Source organism: Porites lutea, chromosome 3 (genome assembly GCF_958299795.1).
Source record: "Porites lutea chromosome 3, jaPorLute2.1, whole genome shotgun sequence".
Taxonomy (NCBI): domain Eukaryota; kingdom Metazoa; phylum Cnidaria; class Anthozoa; order Scleractinia; family Poritidae; genus Porites; species Porites lutea.
In genome coordinates, this window is record NC_133203.1 from 17019963 (window position 1) to 17034962 (window position 15000).

The window sequence follows — 15000 nt, forward strand, 5'->3', positions numbered from 1 at the left end:
TAAAGGCTATCTATCTTTTAAATGGTACCCAACCACAAGGATCATAATAGACTGTATCGAAATGGTTATTGAAAAACCAACTTCACTCTATGCACAGAGAGCCACCTGGAGTGACTACGAAGAGCATCATACAATAAAGGCTCTGGTGGGAATTCAACCTTCAGGGTACTTCAGCTTTTTCTCTGACTTTTAGGCAGGTAGCACAACTGATATACGATTTACACAAGAAAGTGGCCTGGTGGATTGGGCGGTTGAACGCCTGAAAGATTTCAAAATATTTGAGGGAAATATACCCTTGACCTTTGTCCCCTAATAATCACTTGCTGTTTGTTTGTGGTGGACTCTGTAAACTGGTGGAGCCTTGGCATAATAAGTTTACAGTATTCATCATGCAGTAAAAACCCACATATTAAAACGATGAATGTCTCTTGACAAATCACGCTGAACAGATTCCTAATTGCATGGAAATTAACAAGTAATAATCTGTACACTGTATTATGCATCTACTTGAGCTTTGTTTGAATTAGCGGATTATTGACCCTTACAAGTCAAAGAACTGAACTGAACATCATTAGACCAACTGTTAAGTAATAATTAGTGCTACCTACATGTAGTCCTAAATAGTACTATTGCATGGATAAATTTTTTTTTGCACATAAGAACCTCTTTCATTTTGTCCAGGCTTAAGTGGTATGGTGCTTATTTGGGCAAATTTTAGCCTGGATGTTCTTAATCCATAGTTTCTGATACATCGGGTTTTTACTGGAGCTGTCATGACTCTTTTAGTTGAAGTACACTCAATACAGATATAAATCAGTTGGCACAGTATGACACAGTCTTCAGTAACAATGAAAATTATTTCTGACAGATACCTTGCAGTACCATGCAAACAATTTCTGTGTGTATTGACCAAGTTGAAGTTGAGGATGTGTGTGCAGAAAACTGTTATATGACATCAGAAATTCACCAGTGTACTATAAAACAATTTTCCCTGAACAAAGAAGTTAAAATATTAACTTCAAATTATAATCATAAAGGTGTCATCTAGCAGATCAAATTTACAAAGGTTAAACTGAGCAATCATTGTATACATGCAAATGACATAATAGGCCGTGGGCTTAATACTGTGTTCATTCTTAATTCTTAATGCTCAACATTTGCATCACATGAAATGTATTCAGCTCCTGAGGTTTTGGGAATATCGGATCCACTTGAGCTAGGCAAAAACTGTAGAGCTACTGAATCGGGACAAACCTGCTTGAGACCTTGCCTTAACTTTTCTTTTAAAGTACTCGAATTTGTGAGGGTTGATCTTGGGTCAAAATGATATGGTTTCAAATGAAGTTTTTCTTCTTTTCCAAACTCTGCTTTGACAATATTAAGATCTTCTAGTCGAATGGCATAGTCACTTTTTCTATTTCTACATTTCCAGAGACAATTCTCTAAAGTGTATGTGTTTGTTAGGTTAAGTCAACAAGTGCAGCAGTGACATGTTTACAAGCACCATCGCTGCTTCCCTTACATGGACAATAGGCTGCGTGGACTTCGGCGCTTGATTTCAAAAGTAAAAAACCATTATAAGGTGACTGACCGTCTCCCGTTTTTGCCCGTTCAGCTGGCTTCACTTTACTGAAAGTAAGAAAATGGTTTGTTTTTCAATCGACAGCACTGTAAATCTTCCACATGTACATCATGGAACAGCTTGTATCCATGTAGGCATTTAAACGACCAGAGGTTCTCAACTGAGTAGTCGTCTTTTCTGACTAAGTAGCTATATGAGTCAGCAAATGTGAATTCAGGTATACTCGTTAAATTGTGAGACCAAGAACGCTGTGGGGAATAGGTTAAGAAGGCCCACAACGTCCTCAGTCTTCACTTTCAGGTTTTTTAATCACAGTTTTTTCTTTTCTGCTACAAAAATAATCCACCTCTCACTGGCATCAATCGAGCGAACCCTAATCTATGGCACACCTTGAATAAACATGAGCTGATTGGCTAAAACGATATTGCTGACAGAAAAATAACAAACGTACTCTATTTCACAATAACACGTGGAATAACGTGATCTTTGCCATTCAGATAAAAATAAACGCCTTCAAAGATTGGCAGTTCGTGACAAAATAAACATTAAAAACCCTATGCTATTATCGAGTTTCCGACACACTCCCCCATGTACTTTCGACAAGGAAGTACATGTAAGCAAAGGAAACTGCTTCAACCTAAGTACGGTAAACAATTTGAAAACGAAGAAAAGTCTTAAAGAACAAATCACATAGTTCAATGATTCCGTTGTCCACAGTGTTCATGTTGAATCACAGTTCAGCGTTCTTTGAATGTTACTAGGCTTAATCACTTGAAATCATAACAAAAAGGTTAATGGACACATCCTTAATGTTCTGAAAGTTTTTTTTTTTTTTTTGATTGCTCGTCCTGAGGAAGTTCTGGTTTCACAGTTCTCACGCCTCTGCTTCCTGAGCAGCATCCGCAATACGGAGTCTTGCTGCGACTGCTGCATCCTGCCTTGGCCGATAGGGTTCGGCCTCAGGATTCAACCTTGCATCTGTTCTGTTGCAGGACAGCTCGAGAGGGTACAGCTGCTGCACTGCTCGTTCCAAGACTCCTTTCCCAGCTCGTAACTTAGCTCCACGTACGATTCCGTCACGTCCCACGATCAGCCTTTCCATGATCCCTAGCTTCCATGAGTTACGGTTCTGAGACTCGTCCTGAATTATCACCACTTCCCCCACTGAGGGGTGGGAGGTCTGTTTCCCTCCGCTCCTGCTGTGCCGCTCACGTAGGCTTCTCACGTATTCTCTTTTCCACCTGGACCACATCGCTTCTTTGCACCGATAGAGATACTTGGCTCTTTTCCTTAGATCTGGTTCCTCGATGTGGTAGGCATTTAGCTCTGGGAGTTGGCTCAGCCGAAGGTGCAGCATGGAGCTTGGAGTGAGTACTGGCAATTCGACGTCCTCTTCCAAATAACTCAGGGGACGTCCATTCATGGCAATTTCAACGTCAAGCACAACGTCCGATAATTCGCCCCAGGATAAGGTTCCGTTCCCCACTGCTTTTCAGAAGGCAGACTTGAACACGCCTATCAGCCTCTCAAACTGGCCACCCCACCAGGGAGCTCGGCTAAGGTTGAATCTCCAGGCTATGTCCAGCTTTGAAAGGCAGGTGTGAAACTTCTCATCTTTCATGGCTTTCCTCAGCCAATCCGCTGCTGCTTTAAACGTGCTTCCGTTATCTGAGTAGATTACACGAGGGCGTCCACGCCTGGCTATAAACCCTTTCAGACTTGCAAGGAACTTGCTTGTTTCTAAGCTCGGAAGTAGATCGAGGTACACCCCTCTGGTAAGACCGCAGGCGTACAAGGCTAGGTAGGCTTTACCTTCCATCTTCTTTGTCACCTGATACTTTATGGGCCCAGCAAAGTCAACACCGATGGTTTCGTAGGGTGTCACTCCTTGGGTTCTGGTCGTTGGTAGATTGCCTGGCGGTGGGGACTGGTGGGCTTGAGCTCGAAATCTCTTGCAACCCCAACAGCTTTTAATGACCTTCTTGGTAAGTTTTCTCAGGCGAGGGATCCAGTGAGTCTCCCGAACTTTGGTCATTGTGAGTGTAACTCCCCCGTGAAGGGTTGCTAGATGTGCTCGTTGAACAAGCTTGTGTGTGAATGCGTTACCATCAGGAAGGTAGATAGGGTATGCACCGACGATTCGTCCTCTACACTCCAGTATTCCGTTGTTGTCTGGTTGCAAGTTAAGCTGTAACTTGTCTGCCTCAAAATTCTTCGAACTTCTGCCTTCCTCTTGAGCTCATCTGGTCCACCAGGTTTCCTGGTACTTCATTTCATCGGTGGTCAGCGGTCCTTTCACTCTTCTTGGCTTCGGGTTTCTGGAATTAGTTAGGAACCTGGACACCCATGCGCACACGCGCAAGGCCTTTAACAGACTGTGTTGCTCCATCAGCACACTGAAGTCGTCTTCTGATGATAGGGCTGTGGCTAAGACTTCCTTTATCACTTTGGATTCTGCGGTGGGTACGGTAACAAGGTCTGGGGGCCATGCGCTAGGATCACTGAGCCATGTTGGTCCCTTCCACCACAGTTGTTTCTCTTCTGTGACCGGTCCACTGCAGCTAGCAAGGTCGGCAGGATTATCCTTAGTTGGTACGTGTCTCCACGTAATGTCACCATGCTCTCTAATCTTTCGGACACGATTTGCCACGAATTGCTTGAAGTCTCCATTCCTGCGTATCCAGTGTAGTGCGACGCTACTATCAAGCCAACAGTGTAGGGAGGATACAGGAAACCCTTCTAGCGCATCTTGTACGTTGCTTAGAAGATTCACAGCCATGTGACCCGAGTCTAGTTCGCGGCGAGGTATTGTCAACCCTTGCTTCGCCAGTCTTGCCTTTGCTGTGACGAGGCCCTGGTTTACTGAAGTCGGCTGTTTGATGACGGCGTACACGGCAGCCGCGACGCCCTTTCCGCTAGCGTCTCCAAAGGCATGAAGATGATGTTCTCGATAGGCTGTTGCGCACTCGTTAGTGCTCTTGGGCAGTTAATTTGCTGAGGTAAACAACTCTCCTACTTCTTCCACTGCTGAACTAGCTCTGCAGATAGCAGTGCGTCCCATGCGCATTACTCTTCACAAGCCTCACGATATAGCAGCTTTCCTTGTAGAGTGGTAGGTGCAGCTAACCCTAAGGGGTCATAGATCTTAGCCACCTTTCCCAGGATCCCTCTTTTCGTCGGTTGAGCAACGTTTGCGGGAAAAGGGACCCCAATTTCGTCAGATAACTTGTTCCACTTTAATCCCAGGAGTCCACACTGTCTAGATTGAACGCCCAGCTGTTGCTTCGCGTAGCTTAAGTCGTCTTCGTGCTCATTCACTGTAACCGGCTCCAGTTCTTTTGCATTGTCTTCGGGTACGTCATCCAGTTCCAGCTCTTTCACGTTCGAGTGCCACTTGTGCAAATGGAAAGTAGCTTGGGCAAATATCTCAGTTGTTGTGGCTTTCTTCTGTTTCACTTCTTCGGTAGTAGGTCCACCAGATAATATGTCATCCACATATAGCTCACGCTCAATCTCTTCCACGCACTTGGGATATTCATCTCGGCAAGTGTTCAGATGCTGTTGGATCACACCTCCTAGCAGGAAAGGCGAGGGTCCCAAGCCAAAGAGTGCTCTAGTGAATCTGTAAGTCCGAATTCGCTGTGGATCTTTAGCTTCTAACCAATGGAACCAAAGAGCATCTCGGTCTTGTACATGAATTCTCACTTGGAGAAAGGCTTTGCGGATATCACCAGCGAGAGCCACAGGATGGAATCTTCCCCGCACTAGAACCTTCCAAAGTTTATTTTGGAGCGGCGGTCCAACCTCCAAGCAGTCATTTAGTGACGGCGCGGAGCTATGGGCTTTGGCTGAGGCATCGTAGACTACCCGCATCTTGGTCGACTCTACATTCTCCCTCACCACAGCTTTGTGGGGTATGTAAAATTCTTTCCCACTGGCTGGCATGTCTGCCTCTTCCACAATTCCTTCGCGCAGTTGGTCCTGGATTATCGCATCGTATTCATCCAGATGACCTGTTTTCTTTAGACATTGTATTAGACTTCCCAGGCGTTTCAAGCTCCCAGATTCATTCGAAGGTAGGGGAGGGTGGTCTCTTTTCCAAGGAAGGCGTGCTTCGTACCACCCATCAGGACTGCGTCTAAGCTGTTCACGAAACTCTGCGTAGACAACGCTTTGGTCGCCACTAGGTGCGTCTTCAAGTCCAAGGACGTCCATTCTATACAGCTCTTCATAATCGTTTGAGGCCGTTTGCGCTAGGAACATGCTGTCTAGGTCTGTCTCCGTCCCTGGTGACATGATGGTCCACCCAAAGCGAGTATATTCGGCCACTGGTTCACCCATAGCTCCAGTTCGCTGGAATTCGCGGGTCTTTATTCGTGCATAGTCACTCGCTCCAAGAATAACATGGACAGGAAGCATCTTCTTCAAGTCTGTGTCCTCCATGTACACTCCCTTCAGATGTGGTACTTGCTTATCATTACCGCATAATTTGGGTTTTCAACAGACAGCAATTCGGCACGGTCAATTCTCGTCACGCTCAGTGGAATGGCATACTTTTCTTCCGTGTCGCTCGCTTGGACGTTGAAGATCTCGCTTCGTTTTGTAACCACTCCCACGATGGTTTGAATACGGCGTGTGTGCGTGCGTGTTGGTCTCAGCTTCAGCCTATCTAAGAGGTATCCAGATGCGTAAGAAACGGTTGCGCCGGTATCCAGTAGTGCTCTACAGGTTACGCCATTTACTTTGACAAGAGCTATAGGATGGCAAACCTTCTCCCCGTCTTGTGTTGCTGTCAATGCGACTCCAGCATTATTTCTAGGCTGACTTGCTCTTACTTGTCTGTCACAGATAGACGAGTGGTGCTTTTGCTTGCAGTGTACACATGAAGCTCTACTAGAGCAGTTGTTTGCGCTGTGTTTGGGCCCAGTGCAGTTAAAACACAACCATTTATTCTGCAAAATTTGACGGGGTTTGGCAGGCGACTTGATTTTATCGCACTCCCAAGATCTGTGCGTCACGCAATCACAATAAACACACGCGTGTCGCGCGCAGGCTGGTTCGCGTTCTTGCGCGTAGAAACTTCTGTGGCGAGGCGGACGAGGCGGCGGCGGGGCCTGAGGTTTTCCGCTAGCTTTCTCAGCTAATTCCAGTGGATGAATTGCCTTCCATTCTTCTAGAGCTCGTATTAGTTCCGTGAATCCCCAGTCTTGCCATCCTACTTTTCCACTCACGAGTTCGGCTTTGATTCCCGGCAGCTTATCAAGCACACCACGCACCATAGAAAAACAAGACGAAAGTTTACCCAGCGTCTCAAGAGATTGAACATTGTAGTTCAAAGTCTGGCAAAATTTATGGATTTTGCGTGGCTGTGATCCTGTTATCACTGGCAAGGCATTCAAGTTGTCGATGTATGCCCTTACAATCTCGCTTATCTTGTAATTTGAAGTCAGAATATTCTTAGCGCGCTGGTAGCTTTCAGAAGTAAAGGGAAGGCCGTCGATTGATTCGCAAACATTACTTTCCAGCAATTCTTTCAGATGAGCGAATTTTGTGACCGCTGGCAGATCAGATGAATCAATTTCAGCTTCAAACTTGTTCCAAAACGAGAGCCACTTCTCATAGGTGCCGTTGTATTTTGTGATGATTATTTTTGACATTTTCACGTTGCTTTTGCTGGCTGGCTTTGCGGCGGCTTGCTCTGTTTGTTGAATTTTCGCCTTTTGCTCAAGTTTTAGTTTTTCAAACTCTAGTTCTTCCTCTCGTTGCCAATCGAGTAAAGTTTTCTCCTTCTCATGCTTGTAGTCCTCTGCTCTCTTCGCAGCTTCTTCAAGACTGCGAGTTAAATCAGATATCTCCAAATCTGCTTCGTCGGTGCGTTGTTCTATTGTTGCTCCCCATTTCTGCACATTCTCGACGATTTCTCCAGCCTCAAGCTTGGCTTTTTCGATGTCTACCTTGAGATCTTCGATGGAATTCACGATTTTCTTCAAAATTTCCTTGTGACGAAGGATTTTGTCGAGGTTGCCCTTGTCCACGATTGCAGCAGTCTTGGAGCGAGTAAGTGCTAGTAGTTGCAATTCTGTCTCGAGTTCCTTTTGCTTTTCCTCCATTTTAGTCACGGTTTAGATTCTTGATAGTCCCGACGGAGGTGCCACTTGTGTGGGGAATAGGTTAAGAAGGCCCACAATGTCCTCAGTCTTCACTTTCAGGTTTTTTAATCACAGTTTTTTCTTTTCTGCTACAAAAATAATCCACCTCTCACTGGCATCAATCGAGCGAACCCTAATCTATGGCACACCTTGAATAAACATGAGCTGATTGGCTAAAACGATATTGCTGACAGAAAAATAACAAACGTACTCTATTTCACAATAACACGTGGAATAACGTGATCTTTGCCATTCAGATAAAAATAAACGCCTTCAAAGATTGGCGGTTCGTGACAAAATAAACATTAAAAACCCTATGCTATTATCGAGTTTCCGACAACGCAATGTAACAGGATTAGGAAGTAGTCCCTGGTTTGTCTGTAGCTTTTCCTCCAACAGCCGATCAAGAGACTCCACGACTTCTTCGAGTTTTTGCTTTTCACTCAGCTGAAATCCATGATGGGACATATTATTTCAGGTTTTCTACTTTACACTTGGAGAAACCCACATCCCCGGGCACCATATTTGCCAAATGCACACCTAGCCTCTTTCTGATGTGCTAAATTCTGTACCAGTTCAACGCGCCAGACAAGTCGGAAATGGGCTTTTTAATGAACATTTTTTTTACAATACTCTCAAGGCTCTACAGTATCAGGTGAAGCTAACATAGACTTCACCTTAAGTTGATTATGAGAAAACAACCAAGTACAACTTTAACAAAGGGAGTATCAAATTACATACTCCTCAGTGTTCCAGCCAGAAATTTCTGCTTGAGGGCCAAAATGGCTCCTACAACCCATTTTTTGGGGCCAGATATTTCAAGAAAGGGCAAATGTACCAGTATCTTTCAAATATGCAAAAGAGAAGAAACCATTGGAAAGTTAAGGAAATGAAAATGGCAGTTTATTTGAAGCTGACATGGAGAATCCCTCTTAATACACAACAGAGGAAATCTTCGGTAATAAAGCAAACAGAACAATCAGAATGTATGCAATAAAAATAGTAAGTTTTTTTTCATCTCATTTTCCACTTCACCGTCAAGATCTGCTTCCTTTCGCTTCTTCTAAACTGCTTCGCCTTCATCCACTTTTTTGTTACTTACTGAGAAAAAACTTTCGATAGACCTCGAAAATGCGTTTGTCAGGTTCGTCCTTTTTCGAGACGCCATGATGGATACCCATCAGATATTACAAAAGCCAAGTCAAGGCTCAGTGGTCTCCAGACCACTCACGGTAAATCAGGTAAACTCAAGAGGATTCATCAATTTATTTTCATGTTGTGTACAAAGGTACGGAGTCGTTGTTCTTTACATTAAAAATTCTGTTTAATTGGAAAATTATTGTAGTTGAAGTAACAGAGACATTTTTAAACCCAGGGAATTAAAGAAGGAAAGGGCTATAATGGCCCTTAAACGCTTTTGGTGGGGGCCATCTCTCAATCTTTTGCCGGATTCACGCAATGGTGCACTATGGCTGGAACACTGCAACTCAAAATAGATTTATAGCAGAGCCTCTGCATGAGGGCATAGTCACATACCTAAGAGAAAATGGAGACCCATTGATGTCAGAAAATTTGGTTATGACGTCACTGTACACCTGTACATCTGCAATGATGCTGAGGAAGGGTGAAGGGAGTCATGAGTCAGCCCGTCGGGGGAAGGAAAATTTTATAGACATACCCAAACATTTCGGTGGTAAATCGCATAGCCACCTGGACTTCAGAGATAAAAAAAAGCAACAACAACAAAGCCAATTCTTTCTTTTGACTTAATTTAAATTTCAACATTTGTAACAGAAAGAGTGAGAGATAACAAAGAAGAGTTATAACATAGGAAGAATAAAATGAAAATTTAATAGCGGCGGGTAGAAAATGAGAAGTGCTAGCGGCCATCAAAATGAAAATGAGTGGCATTGAGAATACTCAAGAGAATTAAGGCCTGGGCCAATTTTTGTTTTGGCGAGGTTACAGAGGAAATCACAAAATTCGAGAGGGTACTGGTGACGAGGCCGTTGTTTGCTTCTCCTAAACAAAATGGCAGCGGCAGCGATTTATTTTACCAGTAGACTATAGGTTTTTCGTCAGAATCGGGAGAAGGCAGCATGTATGGCATGAAAGTTCTTCTATTTTCGATGCTTAGGAGGTGGATATTTTTCTTGGCAGCAAATGATGAAGGTAAGTATTTTTTTATTGAACCTTTTATTAAACACTGGAGTTCGGCTTCGATAAGCTGTATTATTGCATACACGAGCGAGTATATCATTGGAAAATTGCTCCTTCAGTGGATGGCAAAACTTTTAAATTAGAAAGAATATTATGTTTACGTTTTGTATTTCAATAATATTATTTATATACATACACTGTACAATTTACACGTGGATTAAAATTTTATTTCCTTTCAGTTTTTTAATATGTGAGGAAGAATAAATAACTAGGTGAACAATTAGTGCAGCCACAGGTATTCATGTTCACAAATGAACGGTTACTTTCCAGTGCTTTAGTAGTTCTTTACATAGAATCAAGTTTTTTTAGCGGGAGTATTGTTCCTTGTCTCTCTTGAGGTCTTCTAAACTTGGTTCAGAGCAGTTGTAGTCATGGTAGTGCTGTTTTTCCCATTCTTTGTGTTGTTTCTTCAGTGCAGTGTGGTGTGCCAGGATTTGTGTCTGTACTGGTGCTAGAAGATTTTGATAATTGTTACAGTAAAAGTCACTTGCAGGGTTTTTTTTCATCTTTTGTCTTGCTGAATCTTATTTAAAAACGCAATCAGTCTCCCCAACTATTCTGGCTACATTTTTACAGAGCTTGGTTATAATTTCTTTCTGCTGTGGGCTGTCTCCTCTGTCATGGGGAAGGGATTTTTCACTTTGCTGGCTTGTTTCAGGTGAACATCTTTCTGATTCTTCAGAGCCATTTACATTTTGGTCCCGATTGTATCTGGAGATGCTTTCACTAATTGCTGGTGACAAAGAAACTGATGTCTTCAGAGGTTGCAGTTCTTCATCATCATTTTCATCATCGCTACACTCAACCAACAAATCCTCAACCTCAGGCGTGGTTATCTCTTCCAGTCCTGTCACTTCTACTGTGTTCTCATTATCCTCCACCTCGAGAAAATCTTTCATAGAATCTTCAGCTGTTTCATCCTCTCTTTCTTCTTGAATTTGCAAGCTATTATCATCATTTTCTGTGTCCAAAAAGTTGGTGTGCATGACTTTGACACAATCACCTCTTTGGTTGTATATTCTAATAATTCTGTGAGGGATCGTTATATTATCATCACTGAGGCATCTTTCCCAATTCTCTTTAAGGTGTTGCTCAAGTTTTCAAGTTTAAGTTTTAAGTTTATTAAGAAAAATTGAGAAAAATACAAAATATGATGTACCACTGCTTGCAGTTAGCTATAGCTATTCGAGGCGAGCAGTGGCTTGAAACTAAGTAGAATAATTACAATAACAATACAATTAAAATACTAAGTAGAATTAATTATTATCGTACAATACATTAAAATAAGCTGAATACTACATACAAAGTGAATAATTACAATTACAATACAATTACAATACTAAATAGAATTAATTATTATCGCACAATACATTAAAATAAGCTGAATACTAAATACAAAGTGAATAATTACAATTACAATACAATTACAATACTAAGTAAAATTAATTATTATTGTACAATACATTAAAATAAGGTGAATACTGTATACTGACTAGTATTAATAACATTTGGGAAAAAAACGAAGATTCTCAGGAGAAATAAGGCAGATTACATGGGAAGCTGGAAGGATAATGTAGATAGAAAGCTAATAGAATGAACTGAGTTTAGTTTTCAAGACATATTCAAATCCAATAGATCCATATACTCATTCGCCTCCAAGAGTTTCTGAAGGAGCATATTGTGAATGTTGCGTTTAAATTTCACTTTAGGCATTTGACGAATTTCATTAGATAGGTTATTCCAGACTCTAACACCGTTCCTTAAAAAAGACATGTTTAGCTTGTCTAATCTAGAGTATTCGAGAAAGAAGTTGCCTCTTGTTGATGATCTTGTGTTATGTGAATGAATATTATGTTGGTAATTAAATAAATTACGTATTTGAGGTGGCGATGTGTTATTTGAGACGTCATACATTAAGACGACAACTGACTTGAAGTAAAGAAGATCTAGAGGTAGTAGACTGGATGAAATGAAGAAGGGTACTGCGTGAGCTTTATAATCACCAAAAAACATGAGGCGACGGGCACATTTCTGAAGACATAGGATTTTGTTTCTGTGGATTTTGTCTGCTTGGCCCCACGCTGTTATGCCATATAACAAATAGGGTTGAATCAACGATCTGTATATATGTTGTAAAGTATTAAGTGGTACGAAATGTCTTAGCCTAGCAATAATGCCAATCGATGTGCTTATTTTAGAGGCTATATTTAAAATATGATGTTTGCAAGAGAGGTTCTCATCAATAAGCACGCCTAGATATTTAACATAACTTTTACGTTCCAAAGGTGTGTAAGAGTTGGTATGATGGTTGAATATTTTTAAATTAACTTCGTATTTGACATTTTTTTGTCTTGGTCGAAAAATAACGTAATTAGATTTTTTAATGTTTAGAAATAATTTGTTCGCTATTAGCCAGTCGTAGAGCTTACAGAGCTCATCGTTTACCATAGATTCCAGGGATTTTAGGTTTTTATCTTAATATAAAAGATTCGTATTGTCTGCGAGTAGGTAAAACTTCATTCGGTTACAACTGTTACAAATATCATTTATATAAACAAGAAAGAGCAGAGGCCCTAGGACTGATCCTTGGGGAACCCCAGATAATACTGTCGCTTTCTTAGATATATTTGAGGGGCCAAATTCAGTTATTTGCTTGCGACTAGTAAGGTAGGAAATAAACCAGTCATTCACAATCCCGCGTATACCGTAATGTTCAAGTTTCTTTAAAAGTATTGAGTGGTCGACTGTGTCAAAAGCTTTTTGTAAATCAATAAATATTCCGCAGGTGTACAGCTTTCTATCCATATTAGTTTGAATCTGATTGGTGATTTCCAAGATAGCATGTTCAGTGGACCGCTTTTCACGAAATCCATACTGTGAATCATAGAGAATACTGAACTTTTCAAGAAATGATTTCAAGCGAATGTACATCATTTTTTCAAAGATTCAGTTGAAGACTGAAAGTAGTGATATGGGTCTGTAGTTGGATGGGTCAGAATCGTCATTGGCTTTGTGTATTGGGATTACTTTAGCAAGCTTTAATTTAGTGGGATATATTCCATGTTCAACCGACTTGTTGATTAGTACAGATAGGGGGTGGCTAAGAATATGTCTTGTTGATCGCAAGACGCGAGTGGGGAAAGAATACAATCCATGAGCCTTGTTTAATGGCGTGTTCTTAATTTCGGACTCAATTTCAGTTTGTGTTACTGGATTGAAAAAGAAAGAATCAGCATTACGTGATTTTTGTCAGGAAGGTCAGAGGAATCGTATGAAATTTGATCAGATCCCAGGCGTTTAAGCGAGGTGATATGTTTGATAGCTTTACGTTTGCGACCTAAAAGATTGTTTATACCTTCCCAAGTCTTTTTAATGTTACTTAGGTTATCTTCGAAATAGTTGTGGAAAAAATTCCTTTTACTTATTTGTGTGAGCATCAGTATTTTGTTACGATAAATTTGTAGGTTTTACTGTCACCAGAATAATAGAGTGAATTCTTGATCTTAATTGAACTTCTGATGCCTTTTGTTATCCAGGGTTTTTGTTGTTTTCTTAGACTGCGTTTTGAAATTGGCTTTAATGGGGCGTGCTTATTGAGGAGCTTGTTCAGTTTATTGTGAAATGTAGAGAATGATTTGTTTATGTCTGTCTTATTACAAATTGTACCCATTAAGTCAATTTCAGATAGTTCACTTAGGAACTTTGTTTCTGAGTAGTTTGAGAAGTCACGAGTTAACCGCTTAGATTTCGATTGATCACAGAGATCTCGATTAGTAGAAAAGTTTGGTATACAAAATTGAGAAAAGTGGTCTGTTAGATCCGAGACTATGTTTCCACTACAGATACTATATTCTAGACTGTTAATAAAGATGTTATCAATTAATGAGTAAGAGTTGTTGTGAATTCTTGTTGGTTTGTCGATTGTCGGAGTCAGGTTCAGGCTTTGCAAAGATAGCATAAAATTTTGGGCGTGAGTACTAGTATGAACATGGAGAAGATTTATATTAAAGTCACCCATAAGAATAATCTGTTTTCCAGTGGTGCTAAGCTTTTCCATTGTCGAATCAAAATATTCCTGAAAACGCTCAGGGGAATTATGCTGCCTATACAATACTCCACATATTATGTTTGCACTTTTGGGAAGATGTAATTCGATAAAAAGTGCCTGGAAGGCTTCATTAGAACACCTCTCTATTGTTTGATATTGAAATCGCTCATCAATATACATGCCTACACCTCCAGCTGAAAGAGGCGTTGGCAGGTATTCAAAATTATAATACAAAATCGAAGGATTAAAATCTAAGTTCTCAGTCGAGCTGTTTATTCTTGTTTCTGTTACGCCTATGATATTAAAATGAAAATCTAGTTAATCTAATAAATGAGTTTGAAAATTTTCTAAATTACGTTTTAGGCTGCGGATATTTGTGTGCATAAACGAAATATTAGAATCTGGATAGGGATTAGTAGCAAACTTACTTTTTTGATCACAAAAACTATTTGGAGAGAAGTATTTACATCTTGTATTAGAGTAATAAGTGTTGGAGTCGGAGCTTCTATCTAAGAATGTATTCAGAGTAAATAAATCAAGGTCGTAATAACTTGGGAGACGATCAAGATATTTTTTGGTAGGAAGAGAGGAACTAAGAGAATTATTAAATTGGCCATGTGCGGAAATTAGATCGCTGTAATTGAAATATGGAAGCTCGCTTAGGAGTGTTTTATTTACCTTAGTAGATTGTTCGTTAATGTTCTTATGGAGTAGTAACATCACCAGAAGATCCTAGACGAGCTGTGAGACTGGACAAGTCAGTTGAATTTTTAATGACAATCGGACGAGAGGTTTCATTTTTCCACAGCCAGATGGTTGAGTTCTTGGCCCAACAAAATGAGAAGAGAAATCTTTCCTTTATTTTCTTGGCGTCAGATAATAAACTCTGCAGTCGTGGGGAGAGGTGATCGTAGATAGCAGCATGTTCTAAAGATGAGCTTTCTCGGAGACCAATATCAGCAGGAATGATCCTGTTTACTTCTCTACGGGCTGCCATAACA

At 40.9% G+C, this 15000-nt stretch overlaps 1 protein-coding gene and 1 pseudogene across 1 annotated transcript in view; both read right to left on the reverse strand.

Annotated features, from left to right (window-relative positions):
- Positions 1–1888: 1888 nt before the first annotated feature.
- Positions 1889–8004, reverse strand: LOC140931699 (uncharacterized; annotated as a pseudogene).
- Positions 8005–10178: 2174 nt separating this feature from the next.
- Positions 10179–15000, reverse strand: part of LOC140929928 (uncharacterized) — a 6224-nt gene continuing 1402 nt past the window's right edge. Inside the window, exons 3-4 of the mRNA XM_073379613.1 lie at positions 14723–15000; positions 10179–11029 (exon numbers count right to left, since the gene is read on the reverse strand). The exon at positions 14723–15000 is cut by the window's right edge and continues 262 nt beyond it. Of these exons, the coding sequence (XP_073235714.1) occupies positions 10476–11029; positions 14723–15000 (832 nt within the window). The 3' untranslated portion in view covers positions 10179–10475. The remainder of the gene's footprint in view (positions 11030–14722) is intronic.